The sequence below is a fragment of the Glandiceps talaboti genome, chromosome 12 (genome assembly GCF_964340395.1).
Source record: "Glandiceps talaboti chromosome 12, keGlaTala1.1, whole genome shotgun sequence".
Lineage (NCBI taxonomy): Eukaryota > Metazoa > Hemichordata > Enteropneusta > Spengelidae > Glandiceps > Glandiceps talaboti.
This window is the reverse complement of record NC_135560.1, coordinates 8800811-8820269: the sequence shown is the minus strand read 5'-3', so window position 1 is coordinate 8820269 and position 19459 is coordinate 8800811. Positions and strand designations below refer to the sequence as shown.

Below are 19459 nucleotides of genomic sequence, written 5' to 3'. Positions count from 1 at the left end.
CAGAAGGAATATCTGTAAATCATTGTAATAAGATGATACCGAAGTATTTTTATTGTTCATCATATCAGTTATTTTAACATATTAAAGAGGATAAGGATTGATTATTTATTTTGGACTTTTAATTTTATAAATAATTTTATCATGATGTCGTACTTGAAAAATGAACGTGAAACAAACATAGACCAAGTCTTTGTTTGATAAACTCAATACATTGCAGAAAGCTTAAAAATGTCAAAAAGTTTGTTATTGTACGTACAATAACAAACATTTTACACATTTATCAGTCTTTGTTTTATTGAGTTACAAAAAAAGAACTTAACATATGTTGTTTCACATTGATTTTTCAAGTATGACGCCATGATAAAATTGTTTTATAAAATTTTTATTAGTTTTTATAACTTAAAAAATTCCAGAATAAATACCCAATCCTCATCCATATAGACATTTTAAGGAAGTGAAATTTAAAACGGTTCTCCTCAATGAAAATCACTACGAATTATGCATGCTGCTCTTTTTTTTTTACCTTCTGCAGGTTTTCCTAGTCGCCACCACACTCATTGAAATTTAATTGTCTCAATGTCTTAAAAGCAGCACTCATTGTAAATTCATAATTATCTGGAACTGTTTTATAATAGACATAAGAATAATATTTTTACTTAATATTGTAAACAAGGTCTGAATCATCTATAGGTAAACTTGTTTATGTAGCTGTTAACAGAATATGGTTAAATGAATCCAATCAAATTGATTTTTTTGGTCCATACCCTAAAATCAGTGTGTCCAATGTAATCATGATTAAATTCAACCTGTTACTTTACAATTTATAGATAAAATAGACCGCTAATTGACATGTACAATGTCTAATTATAGTCAGTGCAGGTTTTGCTGCTTCTTCTCTTTTCCTGTCTTTCTTGTCTTCTTTCGTTCTGTTTCTATCAAGAGACAAAACATGAATGTACACCATGCCTATGGTTCTTGAAGGGGAAGTGAGGCTGATTTCATCACAGCTGTACTTGTTATTCTTAGGAAGCACAGAAAAGTCATATCAGGTTCTATACCGACCCTGCTGTGTGCATGCAGCCTTTCTGAGCTATGAAAATAGGCGAATCTGGTACAGAAGAGATCTGTTGTACACTTGGGGTAGGAATCATGGGAAGGGATCAAATTTAGGAACTTCACATCTCTTGAACCCATGCCTAAACAGTGGAAGTTGTGAAGTTCCTGCCTGTATTTGCTTCCCATAATGCCTCATGCTCGTATACAACTGCAGACCTCATCTATTAAAGTCAGATTTGATGATTTTTATGCCTCTACTTTGAAAAAGTTACATGATGTAGAATTGGTGAAATGACTTTTCTGTGTCCTCTAAAACATCAAGCTTGTGTTAGGAATCCTCTACACAATATTGATTTTGTAAATTTTTCATTGCATGCAAAATCAATGCACATTTCATTATATATGTACCTGTGTGTGTGTGTGTGTGTGTGTGTGTGTGTGTGTGTGTGTGTGTGTGTGTGTGTGTGTGTGTGTGTGTGTGTGTGTGTGTGTGTGTGTGTGTGTGTGTGTGTGTGTGTGTGTGTGTGTGTGTGTGTGTGTGTGTGTGTGTGTGTGTGTGTGTGTGTGTATTATGACAATAAAAGACATTATTACGGAAGTACGACTAAGGTAAAATGAGCCTCAACTTTGTTTCCCATTCAAACACACTACACTTGTACTAACACTTATTCTTATGCCCCGTCGTCATTCTCAGAAAAAAGTTTCCTAGGTTTTTCCCATCCATATGAAGTTGAAAATGTTGTTGTCATTGTGTGCAACAGTTCAATATGCTCACTGAAATGCAACGAAAGTGATATTTTCAAAACACCTGAACAAACGCAAGTGTGGCTGATATCCAGTGGTTATTGTTCCCATTTAAAACACTCTAGACTCACTTAATGAGATGTTGGTGCAGGTGTTTCCGGAATAGCTTGGGAGTGGATGGAATTAATGATATCATATCATATCATATCATATCAATGTATATACTGAATGTGTGTTATGCAGAATGTATGCCACTGCCTCATTTAATTTCAGAAATTCCATATTAATATATTCATGTGTGTGATTTTGGTCAACTTTTCATATATGTTTTTAGAAAACATTAAAAGTTTGGATATATAACACTTTTACATTTGTGAACCGATTTTTGTGTTATTAGTAATAGTTAGAAATAGTACTTTCGAAATCAGAATGAAACAATTGTATTATCTTTTTATTTTTTACAGAGAGGCAATTCACAGAGTTTGTGAGTCTGCTTGTTTCAAAAATGTCAACAAGAAAAGGAAGGTGAGTTAGTTTAATTAGGTAACCATGGCAACTGTGTGTATGTAGTAGTGACTTGTGGGTAACTATACAATGTCAACATGTGAACTGATGCAAGACAAATACTTTGATTCACTCAAAATGGTACACTTAAGCCCAGTCCATGAATAATATTAGGAATATTACACAAGCGAAAGGTAGTTTTACATCAAAACAAATCCACAAATGAAGGACCATTTTCATCAGGAGAATTGACATATAAAAACTAACACAAAAATACAAATTGAAGCTGCATGTGTGTGTGAGGAGGTGTCGCCAAAATGTCGTAAAATCTTCAGAACTTAACCACATAATCTGAAAGTACTACATTATTCAAATTTTGCAAAAAGCCCATATAAGCTGGCACTTTCAATTTTAGATTCACTTCTTATTATTTCTGCATTTTCTTTAGGCCGTACATTTTCAAATTGTAGTAGCATTTTGGAGTAATCTTGATGACCTCATAGTTAAAGTCAGATTGCCAAGATAATTGGCAAGCATGTAGTCAAACTAAATTGATTCTAGATTTGTCCATCACTTTAACATCTGCCAATATGATATCGTTTATGCCTTTCTAGATCAAAACATGTATTTTCACTTTCCAAACAAATTACATTTTATTACACGTGATTTAATCTGTTTTATTTATCTTAATAATTATTTTCAAATACTTATCCTTTTTTGTTATGATTTATCATAATTATGATTTTGTATTTGATAATTCAAGTAAGAAAGCCCTGTCAGAAATTGCTGTACGTTTTCTCCAAAGATGGATTTATATTCCCATTGATTTTTTGGGAAAATGACGTTTTGTCACATAATGATTTTTTATAAAATGTAGTTTTTTGATATGAAACGACACTATTTTAATAAAAAAGGGATACATCAATGTTTGTGGGTAATAAATTACTAAATAGATTGTATTGAATCATATTTTATAGATCATGTTTTTTCATTGCACTATGTTACAGTTAGTTGTAATCTGATGTTGTGATTGATTGTATTGTGTTACATTGTAATGTTGGTATATAGTATATTGCAATGTGAATTGTATATAATGTCTGGTACTCTGTCTTGTGGTATTGTGTGTTGTTGTGTAGTGTAGTGCTTTCATTTTCTTGTTTTGTACTACAGTGTGTGGTGCATTGTTTTGTTGCTATTGTATTGTATTGTATTGTATTGTGCTTTGTTGTATTGTACTGTATCGCATTATATTGTACTACATTGTATTGTATTGTATTGTGCTTTGTTGTATTGTGCTGTATCACATATTGTACTACATTGCATTGTATTGTATTGTGTTGTATAGCATTACATTATACTGTGTTGTCATGGTCTGCTTTATTGTATTGCAATTTATTGTATTTAATATTGCATTGTCTTGTACTATATTGCATTGTATTGTATTGTGCTTTGATGTATTGTATTGTACTGTATTATGTTATATAGCACTATATTATACTGTTACCATGGTCAATTCTTTAATGTACTATATTGCAATATATTGTATTTTAATATTGTATTGTATTGCATTGTATTGTATTGTATCGTTCTGTATTGTATTGTATTGTATTGTATTGTATTATTCTGTATTGTATTGTGTTGTGCTGTATTGGGTTGTATTGTGCTGTATTGTATTGTATTGTACTGTATTGTATTGTATTGTTCTGCATTGTATTGTATTGTATTGTATTGTGTTGTACTTTGTTGCATTGTACTATATTGTCTTGTTCTGTATTGTATTGTATTATATTGTATTGTATTGTACTGTAGTGTTACTATTTCAACCTTAATGACCTGTATATATCAACTCTACAGGTTAACAAGGCTGTAAGCAAGATCCTAGGTTCTTCTCCAAATATCCAGTTTGGTGGTGCTAATGTCAACCTCACAGTTTCTACAAATAGTATCAATTTAATGATAATGGAAACTGGGCAGGTAAGAAAGAGACTCTAATCTTTGTATCTGTATTCAATGACAGCGTATAGCAGTGATGTTGAATGGAGTCAGTCAATAGACCTTTTCAATCAGTGCCAAGCCATTATGGCCAAGCCCAAACAGGATGTCTGTTTAATCACATTAACGCCCTCTGGTGGTGATATGTGAAATCATAGACAGTGGAGGGGAGAAGGACAGGAAAGCCGGTATTTTCCTTTCAAGCAGGGTTGTCTGGAATATATTATCACCTTTATAATCCTATCATCGGGAACAAGATTAACTCAACGCTCCTCGACTGACGGTTTAGCATAATCTCACGCTTCCACTGTCTATGGTGAAATGATGTAATGTCAATAGACCCATCCTTTAAATTATGCCCTCAAGTGACAATGTAGAGCAAATATGTAAGTAGGAAATTGATGGACCTTGCCAGTAAATGATGCCCTCTAGTGTTGAATTGTAGCATAGGGTGAAAGCGAAGGCAAGAGGAGCAGATATTTCAATTATACATCATATCATGCATACAGGGTTTTATCACAAGGTTGATGTTACACTCTTTACACTGACTTGATGTCCATGTGTAAACAGTATCATGAAGAAATAGTCTTGGCCATATAACTGTTTGTCAAAAATAGTAAATTTTGGATCATTAGTTTGCCAAATAAAGGTTTTTGAAATTTTTTTTGTAAATTTTGGATGTTTATAGGATGTCATCATAACGTTGATGTACATGTATAAATAGTGTGAATAAATGGACACTTCTCTGTCAAAAATTGTAAAAGTTTGGATGCGAAGAAAATTTCCTGGACCAGTTTCTTGGAAAAGCGTGTCTTATAATCTATGAGTCTAGGTTTTGAGTTTGAGAATTGAGAGAAATACGCCATTAGTTGTTGAATTACTTGAGGGATTGTTCCAATATGCTACACTGTGATTTCTGTCAGGGCATACAGAAAGTTAATTGCTTTTTGATAGGGTGGTCAAATGTCAGTAAAGTCAAGGCCATACAGGTGTGATTGTCTTCAGTTCCTATCACTTTTTACCTGTGTTGAAACTAATGTTGATGTATGTTGAAGGTGTTGAGTATATCTACGGTATGAAAAGTCAAATCAGTTCACTGTCAAATTTTGGTAAAATTGTGAAAGCGTCAAAAATGTTAGCATTTTGTGGACAAGGAAGTCATATTTGTTTTGCAACTTGATAACGATCTGTTATTTTAAGTTTTTGTCTCAATTTCCAATTCAAACAAGAGAAGGCAGGCACCCAATATATAAACACAATAAGATACCAGAGACAAACGCAGTAAGCATTTACAGCTAAAACATCCGCCATGCCAGAAGACTATGTGTAACATACACATTTAAAATCAAAGTTGATCGTTTTGCAAATTTAGTTTTTTTTGCTGGATAGATATCAGAAGTTTTACTGCTGAACACAGCATGTTCGTTATTGAGGGAAGTATTAAAATAAAACTCTTCAATCACAATCTTGTTGTGTTCAGCAATAAAAGTACTCTTATCTAGTGAGTTACAACAACAGTCCTAACTTACCAAATGATCAATGTTGGCTTCTGGTGAACACTCCCAGTTTTAGCTGTAAATGTGTATGTTATGTACAATCTTCTGGTGATCATGCCCTGTTTTAGCTGTAAGAGTATATGTTACGTACAGTCTTCTTGCGAATACTGCGTGTTTTAACTGTAAACAAATTAAATTGATTTGTATTGCTCCTGCACATGATCGCAAAAAAAGAATATTAGTTTCAAAATTTTCAAATTTTTCATTGCCAAGGAGTGATAATGATTTCCCCCCATTATAATTTGAAAGAAATGTTCTCCAAGTTATTTATTTCAAATACATCATATTTATATATTTATCTTTATACAGATAATTGCCAATCATCAAATGCAAGGAATTTCTTTTGCATCAGGTGGAGATCCGGTAAGTCTTATATTATGGTCAGTGTTTTATGCATAATTATAATGTGGATCACTTTGTTATTTTGGTACTTGTTATCTTGGTTACGGTATTGTAAATGAAAGCTCCAATGGAAATACTCTTTTTATTTTCATTTTTTTCTCTGTATGGAAATAACTGACAGCCAAAATTTCAGCTAAAAACAGACAGCCTTCCCCAGTTAATCCTGTTCCATATCTATAAATGTAGGTGATTATTGACGGAACTACTTTTTGTAGACTTTTGATAGAACTACTTTTTGTCAATTTTTGATAAGTAAGGTCCATTTTTCAACCATCATTTGTGCCTTCCTGTCCAAAATCATTTTTAATTATGACAAAAATTTACAGAGAAACTAGAATTTCGTATCAGTGATTTTGGCGGGAAAATATTAGTACAGAAGGGTATAAATTGAATTAAACATCAAGTCAGGGATGTAGATAAGGGCCAGTAATCAACAAAACAGCAGGTTACTCTGTAGTTTCTTGCTGACTATAGGTCAAGATGTTGAAAAAGCACCAGAATGCACACTGTTAGTCCTCATATTTGAAAAGACTCTAGACGTGTGGGAATGAAGGAAACCAACCTCCAGCACCAACTCAGCTGCTTCATTGTTGTACAGCAATTTCTACCTTCTTTTACCATATTACCAACTACTTTTGAAATTAGCTTCATTCGTGCAATTATTAATACCTTCAAACTTAATGCTTTTCCTTGAACGAATCTTGAACTTTCAATGAGCCTCAAGCCAACAATGGATACAGTTGAAACTTGTATGGTATTTCATATTGACATAGAAGGCACAATGGAGTCCATCTTTGTTGATTATTAAGAGAATGCACTCCGGAAACAAAAGATTACCGTCCCTCAAGGCAGAAGATATTTATGTATTAATCACACAGGATGTGAAAAGCAAATCAGTGATAATACCATAAATATACCCTAAAGGCAACACGTAGGCATATCTATTAGACATAAATTATACCAGGATATGTTGAATTTTATCAGATTTAAAATAGAATCCATCAGATACATACTTTATACCAGATTCCACTGAATGTGTACTGCTACATCTGACATTCACAACAGAACTATATACATACATGTAGCTATATTCAGATAATGTCAGCAGTTGACTATGTTTGACTTGTATTGTGACATGAGTATGACATTAGATGTTTCTTGAATTGATATTTCAAAGACTCCAAGAAATCAAGAACCAAAACTCAGTAATGAAAAATCCTAAAATTCTAAAATTTCTGCTGTGGCAGGCGTAGTCTTAGATTGTCCAAAGTAAAAATTTAGAATTTAGTGTACATGTGCTGAATTATTTTGCTTAGGCCGAAAAAAATAATTGTTTGGTTCCGGTTACCCGACCCCACCTAGCTTTTCACTGCCGACCCTAAACTTTTTTTTACGTATTCGATAAAAAAATAACAAAATCACAAAAATTGTGAAGTCTCACGAGAAATAGTGGATGCAGAAACGAACATCAACTTAAAAAGACAAAATAAAACTGTTCTTCCAATCTGTAGCTGTACATCTGATAGGAAGAAATAAACAACACAGAGACCATTTAGAAAACAGTGGAAAATCTGAACTACTCACGCTGAAAAAAAATATATAATTAAAAAAAAATATATGCCTACCCCACCTATTCTAAAATTGAGCGTAATCGGAACCGCACATTATTTTTTATTAGGCTTTATAAATATGAACCTAGACTGCCCTTGCATATAAATACTTATTTTGAGTAATTGGTCCCAAAGTAGAATATCTCACTGCAATTAGTGGCAAATTAAAAGTTCAAATGACTCTTTTGAAGGACATCACACCCTTTAAGAAGATAATGACCACACTTTACCCTTGAACATTGGCAGTGTAATTACTAAATCAATAATGTTGATGACGAATTAATGTAAATGTTAAGGCCAGCAAATTCACATACAAAATAGGAGCTTCGTTCTGCAACACCTTATCTCTCCAAGTACAAATTTATAGTCTTTCTTGTTACTCAAATTCACAGTACATGACGATGTATTTTTTTACTTTGAATATCCGTATTACAATTGGAGATACGATTTGACTGTATGAAGGAATTAATCTAGTGAAATTAGTTGAAATATAGTGGTCATAAGATGTGCAATTTGTGGAATATTGAGACTGAACGACTGAGTCCAATATTTATACTTTATTATTTACATTACAAATTGTGATTTGGAAGTCAGAAGAGATAAATCCAGTAGTTTGTGTATTTTAGTAGAAATGTTGAACTTTATGAACTAACTCATTTTCATATGTATTGATTTGTGTCTAGGATTGCATTGACTTTGTAGCATACGTTGCCAAAGATCCTGTCAACGGTAGAGCTTGTCACGTCTTAGAATGTGCTGGTGGATTAGCCCAAGATGTTATCACTACTGTAGGCCAAGCCTTTGAATTAAGATTTAAAGAATACTTGAGAAATCCACCTAAAGCTCTACAGACTCAAGACAGGTAAGAAAAATATCACAAATACATTTGTTACAGCTGTTGTGTTTGTGTTGTATACATCTACTTCTTCTACAGTGCATTGCAGATTACTGTTCACTCTCTCTCCGTTTGATGCACAGAAACCAATAAGAAACTGCACATTCTACATTTGAAGATAGCAAGATCACACTTTCTTGCTACATTTTGTCTGAATGAAATAAACCATTTATATGTACTGCAACTAGATGCAGACATGTGGGTGCCAATGTTTGAATGTCTGCATTTGTATAATGGCACCTTTAGACAAAATGTAACAAGAAACTATATCAATTCAATCTTGTTATCTAAAGTTAGTTGTATCAAACAGAGAGTGAGCAGTAATCTGCAAGGTGCTGTCACTTCTACAGTAACACTCGTCAAACCCTATTCAACAACTGGATAAGGATGGTACTGACATTCACATCGCCTTTCTACAATCTAGCAATTCAATATTACAGTAAAGTATAGATACGGTACATATACATGACATATCTGGAAGGCACTAGGACAATGAGATAGATGCTAATGATCATAAATTTGCATGTGACAGAGCCTACAACTATAATTTTATCAACGAACCCGTAGAGAGTATACCTTGACCCTACTGTACTAGGATACACAATTTGTATAGTAGGCCCAGTATTTGTCTGTCTCTCCAGATACTGTACACCTGGATGTTTTTGCTTAAGTCTAATTTTAGTTTATTTTGCTGGACAACAAAAATGCAGAAACAAGTAGTGATTAAAATGCCTTCTAGACATGAACACAATGTACCAGTCTGGTCATTTAGTAAAAATTAGTCTTTGAGAACTAGCTGAAGACTGCAAAAATGCAAAATCTTCTAGTAGCGAAAATATGTAGATTTACAATATACGGTGGCTATCAAAAGCTAACATCCAGGAGCTAACATACTTTACATTCATACATTTATCAAATTCTTTATTAACAATCAGGCAACGAAGAAAATTTTCACAATAAACCTAAAAAGAAAGATGCTTTGTACACTTTTAGACTTATGCTATTTACTTGTTTAGAATGATATTTCTTAGCATTGAACTACTCAACGGAGGTTGATAATTCTTGCGCATTTACATCTTTTTGATGACAGATTTGAGGTTCCGATATTTGAGGAGGGAGAATCGGCGTGGGGAGATGAACCAGAGTACTATAATGATCTTGGTAAATTACCACCAATTCCAAAACAAGCACAGCCAGTTCCACCCTTACCTACAACACATTACCAAACACCCAGCAGTGTACCGGTAGGTTGGCATTTCATTTACTGTGTGCTGGATTTGTTACTACTTTGGATAAAAAATGTATTCGATTTGTGCAGAAATCTCAAAAGTGTCGTGACATTTTATCAAAATATTTACACAATAAATTCATTACAATGACATCGTGGCATTTACGTAAATTATGTAAATGTCATACATATGGTAATTTGCATATTTTTTGCATCATTTATTGAATGATATTCCCATTGTAATTTCCATATTGTTGAGATCATGGAAGATGAATTGTGATACTCAAATACTAATTTGCATATTATGTGGGACACGCGGAATTTGTGTATTTTATGTATGTTGCCAACTGACTCTCAAATGGTAATTTGAATATGTATGATGTCATGTAGATGGACCAAATATTACTGATATAATGATAATTTGCATACGTCTGACATCATATACATTTATGAGTATCACAAATGTGGAATTTGCATACCACAAGTGGTAATTTGCATATTTATGATATAGTGATCAGATATCAGTAGTATGGTAATTTGCATACCACGTATGTGTAATTTGCATATTTGTGGCATCATACACAAACAGATGTCACTCATATGGTAATTTTCATACCATGCAAATATGGTAATTTGCATATTTGTGGCATAATGTGAGATCAAATATCATTCACATGGTAACTTACACATGCTCTTTTTTTTTTACCTTCCTTACTATCCAGGCAAGTAATGGCGTGTACGCATCATTAAAAGATCAACCAAAAACTAGACAAAATTTGGCAGACAACATTTATGACAACAGAGGAGAGCCAAACTTAATAGATTTTGAAGGAGAGGCAGCTGTACCTAGTGGTGGAGGTAGGACTATACAAACAAACATACAGCAAATCAAGAATTTCTTTCATATGAAAAACGTCAGCAACCTGAGAAAATTTGGAATATATTTTGTATCTTGAATTGTGAAATCTGAACTAGGAATCCATGATTTTGGTTCCAATACTAATGATACTGTCCTTTTCCTTATAAATGGTTTGACTGACAACATAGACAAAATTTGTATATATTTTACTGTTATGGAGCCGACAATGCTACTGTACCCTGACGGCATCTGCAAAACTATTACTCTCGCAGAGCGAACTTCTGTTCAGTTTTTGTGTTTGGCTATATATGCATCTCTTTAATAATATGCGTCTTGATTTTATTTCATTCATCCATGTATACTTAACTCTTTGTACTGCATTGATAGTAATTACTTGTCGAGGAACTCAACATTTCAATAATTACTTGTCGGTGACCTCAAAGTTTCAATAATTACTTGTCGGTGACCTCAAAGTTTCAAGTTGATTAAATAAAGTTCTAAAGTTAATGAAATATATGAGATTGGCTACAGTAAACACTCCAGGCATCAGATATCAAACTTTATTACAACCCAGTGTAGTTTGATTTGAAAGGTAATTTAGCTCAGATGATGTCAGATTTCTAGTACGCTACTGGTACTAGGTACTAAGAAAGTGGAATTCTTAAATACAAGAGAGAAAAAACTTTGAAGCATGAAAAATAACTTAGTAAATGAATAAGTAGGTTAAGAATTGCAATGACATATCAAACTGAAGTCGCAAGTTTTACAGGTACGCCTGAAATTCACTACAGTGAATTCCTGTGTAATGAACTATTTGTTATAATGAACACACACAATGTCATCAATTCTTACATCTAGAGATAGATATATTTCCATATTGTTGCTATAATAAACATTTTTTGATAACCAAAACTTGTCATTATAAGGTGGGTTCAGTTTACTTCTCACAAGAAAATATCTCTATCTTAGATTTATCAAGTATATTTTATCCAGTGAATGGGTATACAACTGATTACTATCAATGCAGTATATACCGTATGCATGCTTGAGATGTCTTCTATGTTCCTGCACTAATACTCCACTGCAACCCTTGCACTACAAATTATGTACACACAATTTTTAGTATAATAATTTTTAAAAATTCTGAAGAAAAAAAAATGTATAAACTTTATCCTGACAATTGGTAGGCCTATCTGGTCTTTTTGAGTCCAAAATTAATTTAGATGGCTGCAAAATTTTCAAAAAATGCAAAAAAAATTTGTCAAAGTTTCAAAAATTTATGTCAAGATTTCGATGAGAATACATTTGTAGTGTAAGGGTCAGTGGATTTCTGTATCTATGTTTTCTAACTTCCTGCTAACTAATGCAGGTGAGGCTGTTGGTGTGGATGATAATCCCACCGAACCCAAATATCAAACTGTTCAACGTATTAAGAAGGGTAATTCCGAAAGACATTATGAGGTTGAGGATGGTCCTCGGAAGGTTCAAAGTGCATACAGTTTGGTCGAACATCAACAAAAGCCTTTGTACCAAAAACTAGTACACCCACATAAGAAAGGTTGATATTTTATTTTTTGCACAAACCACTACCCTTCATTTGATAATGTCATGTTTGTAAACTAACTTCTCTGTTGCTATGACAACAAAGACATGCGAAAGTCATATTATAGGACATGGGTATACATGAAAGTTTTGGATATCAAAACATTTTGAAAATTAACCCTATGAGCGTACTACTTATAGCTAGCTGTATGTTTATATAAAATATGTGATTACATGTATATCCTAAAAGGGGGTTATTAGACTTTCAAAAACTGCAGGCAATATTCTTCAAAAAATTTGATTTACCAATAAAGTCTTCTTGTTCAGTAGTAATTTGGTACAAAAATGGTTTTGAATCTTCGACTAGTTTTACACCAATTTTGGTCTCTTCCAAGAAATTTGAATTCAATTTAGTTTGAATTTGATAAATGTTCCTTGATACATTTTTGAGCAATATGAAAATCCAACTAATTCCAGAACTGATTATCTCAATTCTGCACTTCTAAAACTTAAAAAAATGAAATTTTAGCACTGCAGCAAGTTTAATATTATATAAAGAAATATTTCTATTGTTGAGATTTTGTGTTTTCAAATTGGATTCAATATTGTCATAGAATGTAGTTTTTCTGATGTAGAGCATTGATGACAGTATTGATAAAGTTTGGTATTTTTCTGCCAACGTTAGTTTCTGTGTAAACTCTTCAAGTACAAATTGTCATGATTGTTGTTCTAGCAACATGGAAGGTAGTTATTAAAAGCATACAACCAGCACATGACATCCACACATTCCCCAAAATCATGCACAACTTTAATAAATGCATTGTGTCCCCATTAATCACCACCATTGCTATGCATGTCTTTAATAGCTTCATAAATAACCATTGTTGTATCTGTGCTTGTTGCATGCATTTGCAGATTCCCAGCTTTACGACAATGCTCAAAGCAAGCCACCCGTAAAGTCAGATTCCCAGCTATACATCTATGCTGATAACAAGCAGCCAGTTAAATCAGATTCCAAGCTATACGACTATGCCGATAACGAGCAACCACCTAATTGGGCAAATCGTCCACAACAACATGGCTCTGTACAAAACAAGCAGACTGCTCAGTCAGATCCTCATTTGCATGAGTACGCTGACTGCAAGCCACCAATGCAGTCAGATTCCCAACTGTATGATAATGCCCAAAGCAAGGAATCTGTGCCATCAGATTCCCAGCAATACAACTACATCGTTTGCAAGCAGACAGTTCAGTCAGATCCTCAAGTGTATGACAATGCCCAAAGCAAGCAGTCAATTAAGTCATCCCATCTGTATTATGAAGAAGCTGGTGTATCAAAAGGTTTATTTGTGTTTTTATCTTTGGTTATAATATTTTTCACTCTCACAATCCAAACTTAAGTTAAAAGGATTGTTGAGATGCCAGAAGCCAAAGTAGGAGTTGATTTGTTTGTTTGTTAAATTGCGTTCTAAGGCGGTGGTGGTAATTTTAAGACTGCAATAGAGAATTGCATCCAGCTGCCGATAGTATAGAGTGTCGTGTTTCACCGTTACTGTGTGTGACAATTTTCACCTTGTCTGCGTGACCGCAACTATAAATATTAAATCATGTTAATGGTGGCTCGAAGTTCTCCATATTGGGTTACCCCTGTGTGCTGTAATATACACAGTATGGTGCAGACATATTTTTCAATATCACAATCCAGTTTGGTAATGGTCATACGTTGTGATTGCATTTTTACATAATGACACGACATCGATATTGAGTCACCATCATGTATAATGAAACCCTTGGATCGCTTTGAAAAAAATCTTCAAATTTGTGTTTTGATAACATTAGAGTGGTATTTTGTATATTTTATAGAATGTGACTAAGTGACATTTTGAGCATAGCAACAACAAAGAGAAATGCTGGAATATGCATGACAAAGACCACTAAGTGTTCTGGTACATTCTTGATATATTGCATTCATGTTATTTTTATGAGTGGCTGGTGTCGAAACTTTGTAATATTACATAATTTTGATTTTATATTAAAACTATGAATTGTAAAAAAATGAATATACTGAATATTTGACCAGATCATGGCTTTATTTTTATTCCTTGTAATGTACAGTCGAATATCGGCTAGAACTAACAAAATCATAATTTCTGACTTCATAGGCTATGACTGTCCAAATGCAGCTAAAGCTACGTATGATGTTCCCAAGCCACCGGTCAGTGCATTCGATGACAGCATTTACACACTTCCCACAGACCTACATGGTACTGAGGCCGGACATCAAACTGAAGCACCCATGGATACCACGGAAACACACCCCAAACATGAACAAGAAGAACCTGAATCACCAAGGCAACCATCACTTGATAACAGTGTCCAACAGCCAACCGTATCATCAACTACTGATGTTTTTGATATGGGTGAGTCTCTCTAAGCATTCAATAATTTTATTGAACTTTGATTTCATTTTTTGGGGGCTATAAAACACATCAGGAAAGTGCTGTGATGTTGCTGAAAAGAACAATATATCTAAAGTGCAAGACATGAGATTAAAATGAGTAAAAACCATGGCAAATATCAAAGTTAAAGTGATTGTTAGTGGTAAGGTTTTGTGAGAGAAAGAAAATCTGTCCCAATTATATTTTTGCTTCACCCCTCAATTCATTGAAACAATGTGAAAGATCAGACTCTTCCATTTTGTCCTATTTTTGAATTCAATCTGAGGAAAGAGAATGAAGGGTTTCTGATTCTGAATATGAATCTGAATATGATTCTGAATCTGAAAAAGGTACATTTTCAGAACAACATATACCACAGTGTTTCCAATCTACTTTTCTCTTCTGATGGACAGAACCATTTCAACCAGCAGGGGAGGCAGCAGGAGCAGCTGCAGCAGCAAGTAGTGGAGGGGCAGCAGCACCAATTGAAAAGTCCTTAGATGAAGAGTCATGGTTCCATGGCCCATTAACCAGGAAACAGGCAGAGGTTCTCTTGGAAGAAGATGGTGACTTCCTGGTACGAGAGAGTACAACGTCACAAGGGCAGTATGTCTTAAGTGGAATGCAGGGTGGACACAGTAAACATTTACTTCTTGTGGATCCCAAAGGGGTGGTATGTATACTTTGGACATTATAATACTACTCTGGCAACTGAGGTCTCAGTTTACTAAGAGGGACACAGACTAAAACTATTATTGCGACATGTTGATATAAACTACACAGCCATTGGTTTAATTGTACTATCTCAGTAGGGTAGCAATATTTATGATGACTTCTATAATCTTGCAGAGTACATTTTTGGGGACTTCCAACATTTACACTATTTTGATTACATATCTACCTAACAGCCTATTAGCACCACTAACACCTACTTGTATAATCTAGTGTATCAACATTGAACAACAATGGTTTTAGTTTGTGTCTATCATAGAAAACCAAGACCTCGATTGGGATAGTACCGTCAGGTTTATGCAGTTTGATAAGCTAAGAAATACACAAACTAAAAGTAATATTGCCACATGTAGACATATATATCACTGGGAAAAATTTTCAGCATCACAGCCTCACACGGGCAGTGCTGCTTCAGTGCTGTTGCAGCCATGAAAATTCAGTACTGTGTACAGTGATGAAATTCAGCACTGCACGCAGCAATGAAATTCATCACTGTGCAGAATGCTGCTACAGTGCTGTGGCAGCGCTGCACTGCAGCAGTACTGCACAAAGTTGGCTGTGTAATCTATGAACACTATACATTTAATTACACTTTAACAATCGGACAGCATCTCAGATACAAGCTTTTTCCACACCTCAAAAATAGTACAGATATGAGAATTACCCATACAGTGTTTTTTTTCTGTAGATTTCCATGATCTTCTGCATGGTGTACATTTCTGAGACACAAATACAGTGTGATTATATCTCATTAACAATTCACCACTGTCACCTATTTATAAATTTATAAGCCATATGCATAATACAAGTTATGGTTATATCTATCATAGCAATGTTGAAACTGTGTCTGCTGTTCTTGTATTACATTTACTTACAAAGTTGAAACTCTGTCTAGTCTCGGCACATGTCTTGGCAGTTCTGGTTATACAACATCATTTTCTAAAAAGTTCAGATTTATTGAAAGTAATTCTGGAGAGAATTGTCACTGACTAACCAAAAGTATGATTCAGCATGTCATTTAATTTTCAAATCCAAAGTTTCTTCAAAAGTGAAACTCTACCATGGTTGCTAGGCTACAAATTAGTTTCAGTGAAATCTTCAATCTTCATGCGTTCAGACACACATGGAAAATCCTTGAATGTCCACAAATTTCAGAATGATAACTTGAAAAGTCCATTCAGGTGCAAAACTAGTAAGAAATCCCACTGTGTGTACTTATTTACTGTACACATGTACCATCTTCAGCCATATTTTTAGTAACACTAAAATATTTGATGTTTTTTCCAAACTTTGATCAACAGGTGAGAACAAAAGACAAAGTTTTTGACAGTGTACAACATCTCATTGGTTATCACCGTGACAACAATGTACCAATCATGTCTGCTGGTAGTGCAGTCAGACTCACCCAACCAGTTCTGAGATCTTGAAAAGTCAGTGAAAAGAAATAAAAGACAGAGAGACAATGTGATTGGATCAATTCATAACCATTGCCCAATCATGATAGAGATCGTGACAGAACAGCCAATGATGGTGTGTGTAACAAGACCTTTCTTGCCCAGAGATTACAGCTGAAGTAACTCACCAGACTGTGGATTATTAACAGAAATATAATGTGACTCTAAATAATCAGTTGTTAGCTGTTGTACCTCTTTTAAAATGATAAAAACTCTAACCAGGGACCACAATTGACACCAATTCTATTTATTTCATTCTTTAACTTTCTAGCTTTGAAGACTTTTTCCCCATGGAGTTGAGTCTGTTTCCATATTACTCCTTTTCTTGTAAATTCAATACATCTGAAAAGTCAAACAATTTTTTTCTCAAATACTCAAATACCGGTAATCATGAGCAGATTTTTTTTAATTGTAATTTCACCCAGGTGGATTAGCCAAGAAATACATAGGGTAGGGGAAGAAACATCCAATATGCCAAAAGGACAAGAAAAGTATATTTAGTATTTTCATGAAATGTATCTTGTCTGAGTTCTATTTAGTTTGTCCAGAAATTTGATCTACATGTAAAAGATGAAATTTCTAAGCCTGTTGTAAGCATTTTTTTGTACATAAATAGAAAACTGTATAATATAGGGATTTGAAAGTCATACTTACACAGTAAAGGAAGCTATGTGTCCTCATTTGATTGGACGGGCCATTTTTTGTCGCGTCAGAACCACTCTCATAGTCTTGAGTCACAAAGAAGTTTATAGACGTCACAATGTGTGGATTGACAACCAAATTAAAGGGGAACGCATAAAATAAAGGCATTTTCATAAACTTTGGGTTCTGGAGAGTCATCGAATGATTTTATGTGACGGACATTGTGAATATTTGCAGAGGAACACAGAGTTGAAATTTTTTTCATTGTACGTAGGTCCTTGTTGTGGACATATTTTGGGAATGAGCAGAAATGCATAAACAAAGGATCAGTATCCATGACTCCCAAGTACTTATTATCTCTCCAGAACCCAAAGTGTACAAAATACCTTTTATCTCCTTCAGTGGTTTTATCCTGTTGAACTTATCAATCAGCTATTAAAGATAAAATAAAACTTGCCTTTTTTTCCCCTTTAGTGGATATTAGTGAACAGATACAAGTGTCATCGTGGCGATGATTTCTCTTCAAAACTTATTTTAAAGCTTCACTTGCTGTAACTGGACCGTAATTTTTTGATCAGACAACCAACAATATATTAACTGAAAAATTGTTACAATACCAATAATTAGCGTTGTACATGTTGATTAGTGGTCAATTTTATCCATAAGCAGTACAGTGACAGGTTGAAATCATGATTACGTTGGGGGAGCTGATTTTAGGGTGTGGACCTAAAAATAAACTTGATTGGATTTATTGGACCATACTATGTGTACAGCTACACTAGTACATTTAACCACAGGTGATACAATACTGTTCAGGGTGTACAATATTACAAGTAAATCATTACCTCTAACAAAACAGTTTCAGAAAACGTTCCAGTTGCAGACAGTGCAGCTCTAATACTTCGGCACGAAATGTTTTCCACTAAATGAACTACACTTACAGTTTGAACTAATTACATGAATTGTTCGCAAAGGTTTGTACTCATCACCTTTAGTTTGTATATTAATAAGCCAAAGTGAATGTATTACCATAACCTTGCAGAATTTAGAGAGAAAAAAATTGATGTCGTGTCCTTTGCTGCCATGCCATATATATAGTATAACCAGGTAGATTCTTGAGATAAATAAACTTGTTTTTATTTTTTGATAGATTTGGTACACATTAAAAGTGCACCGATCTGTCATTGTTTTACCTTAATTTGCATAACTTTGATATGTAAATGAACCAGAGTATTATACATATATATGTAATATTCAGAATATGTCAGTGGGGTCTTCATCATAGAAAAAAAATCTTTTTCATGGCCTCCTGACATTAAAAAAAAAATTTCCTGGAGGGTAACGATTATATTTGTGGGTTTTTTTTATTTGTATTTATCACCATACTGATTTGGTTTGAATGTATTTGAATGTTTTGTAAGTTTTCACTTAAAACTAAATCAACTATTCATGTTTGTAAAAAAATGTCAAGATGTAGCTTTGATACTGTAAAATCAAACCTAAAGAATTAGCATGATGTCTCTTTTTGTTTAAAATTTCACTCACTCGCTTGTCTTGAATTACACAGTATATTCTGGCAAGTATATAAATAAAATAACATACATACAGGCCCATATTTTCATGAACACCTCGTGTGTCAGTCTATATAATATAATAATGCTACATATTTCTTAAGCGCCTTCTGCAATGGATGTCGTGATCATACCACTCTACAGTCATCTGATCAGTAGTGAATTATGAAACAGTAGATCTTGCGTTTATAGTCTGATCAACAACGAAGTATGAAACCATATATCCTTGATATG

The 19459-nt window shown here is 33.8% G+C and overlaps 1 protein-coding gene across 2 annotated transcripts in view; it reads left to right on the top strand.

Moving 5' to 3' along the window:
• Nucleotides 1-17813, top strand: part of LOC144443453 (SHC-transforming protein 1-like) — a 67348-nt gene extending 49535 nt beyond the window's left edge. For both annotated transcript variants that reach the window (XM_078132933.1, XM_078132932.1), the window contains 9 exons: nucleotides 2265-2325; nucleotides 4159-4278; nucleotides 6162-6215; nucleotides 8548-8726; nucleotides 9850-10003; nucleotides 10710-10845; nucleotides 14551-14808; nucleotides 15240-15499; nucleotides 16860-17813. In XM_078132933.1, coding sequence (XP_077989059.1) covers nucleotides 2265-2325; nucleotides 4159-4278; nucleotides 6162-6215; nucleotides 8548-8726; nucleotides 9850-10003; nucleotides 10710-10845; nucleotides 14551-14808; nucleotides 15240-15499; nucleotides 16860-16985 — 1348 coding nt within the window. In that variant the 3' untranslated portion in view covers nucleotides 16986-17813. The remainder of the gene's footprint in view (nucleotides 1-2264; nucleotides 2326-4158; nucleotides 4279-6161; nucleotides 6216-8547; nucleotides 8727-9849; nucleotides 10004-10709; nucleotides 10846-14550; nucleotides 14809-15239; nucleotides 15500-16859) is intronic.
• The last annotated feature ends 1646 nt before the right edge of the window (nucleotides 17814-19459 follow it).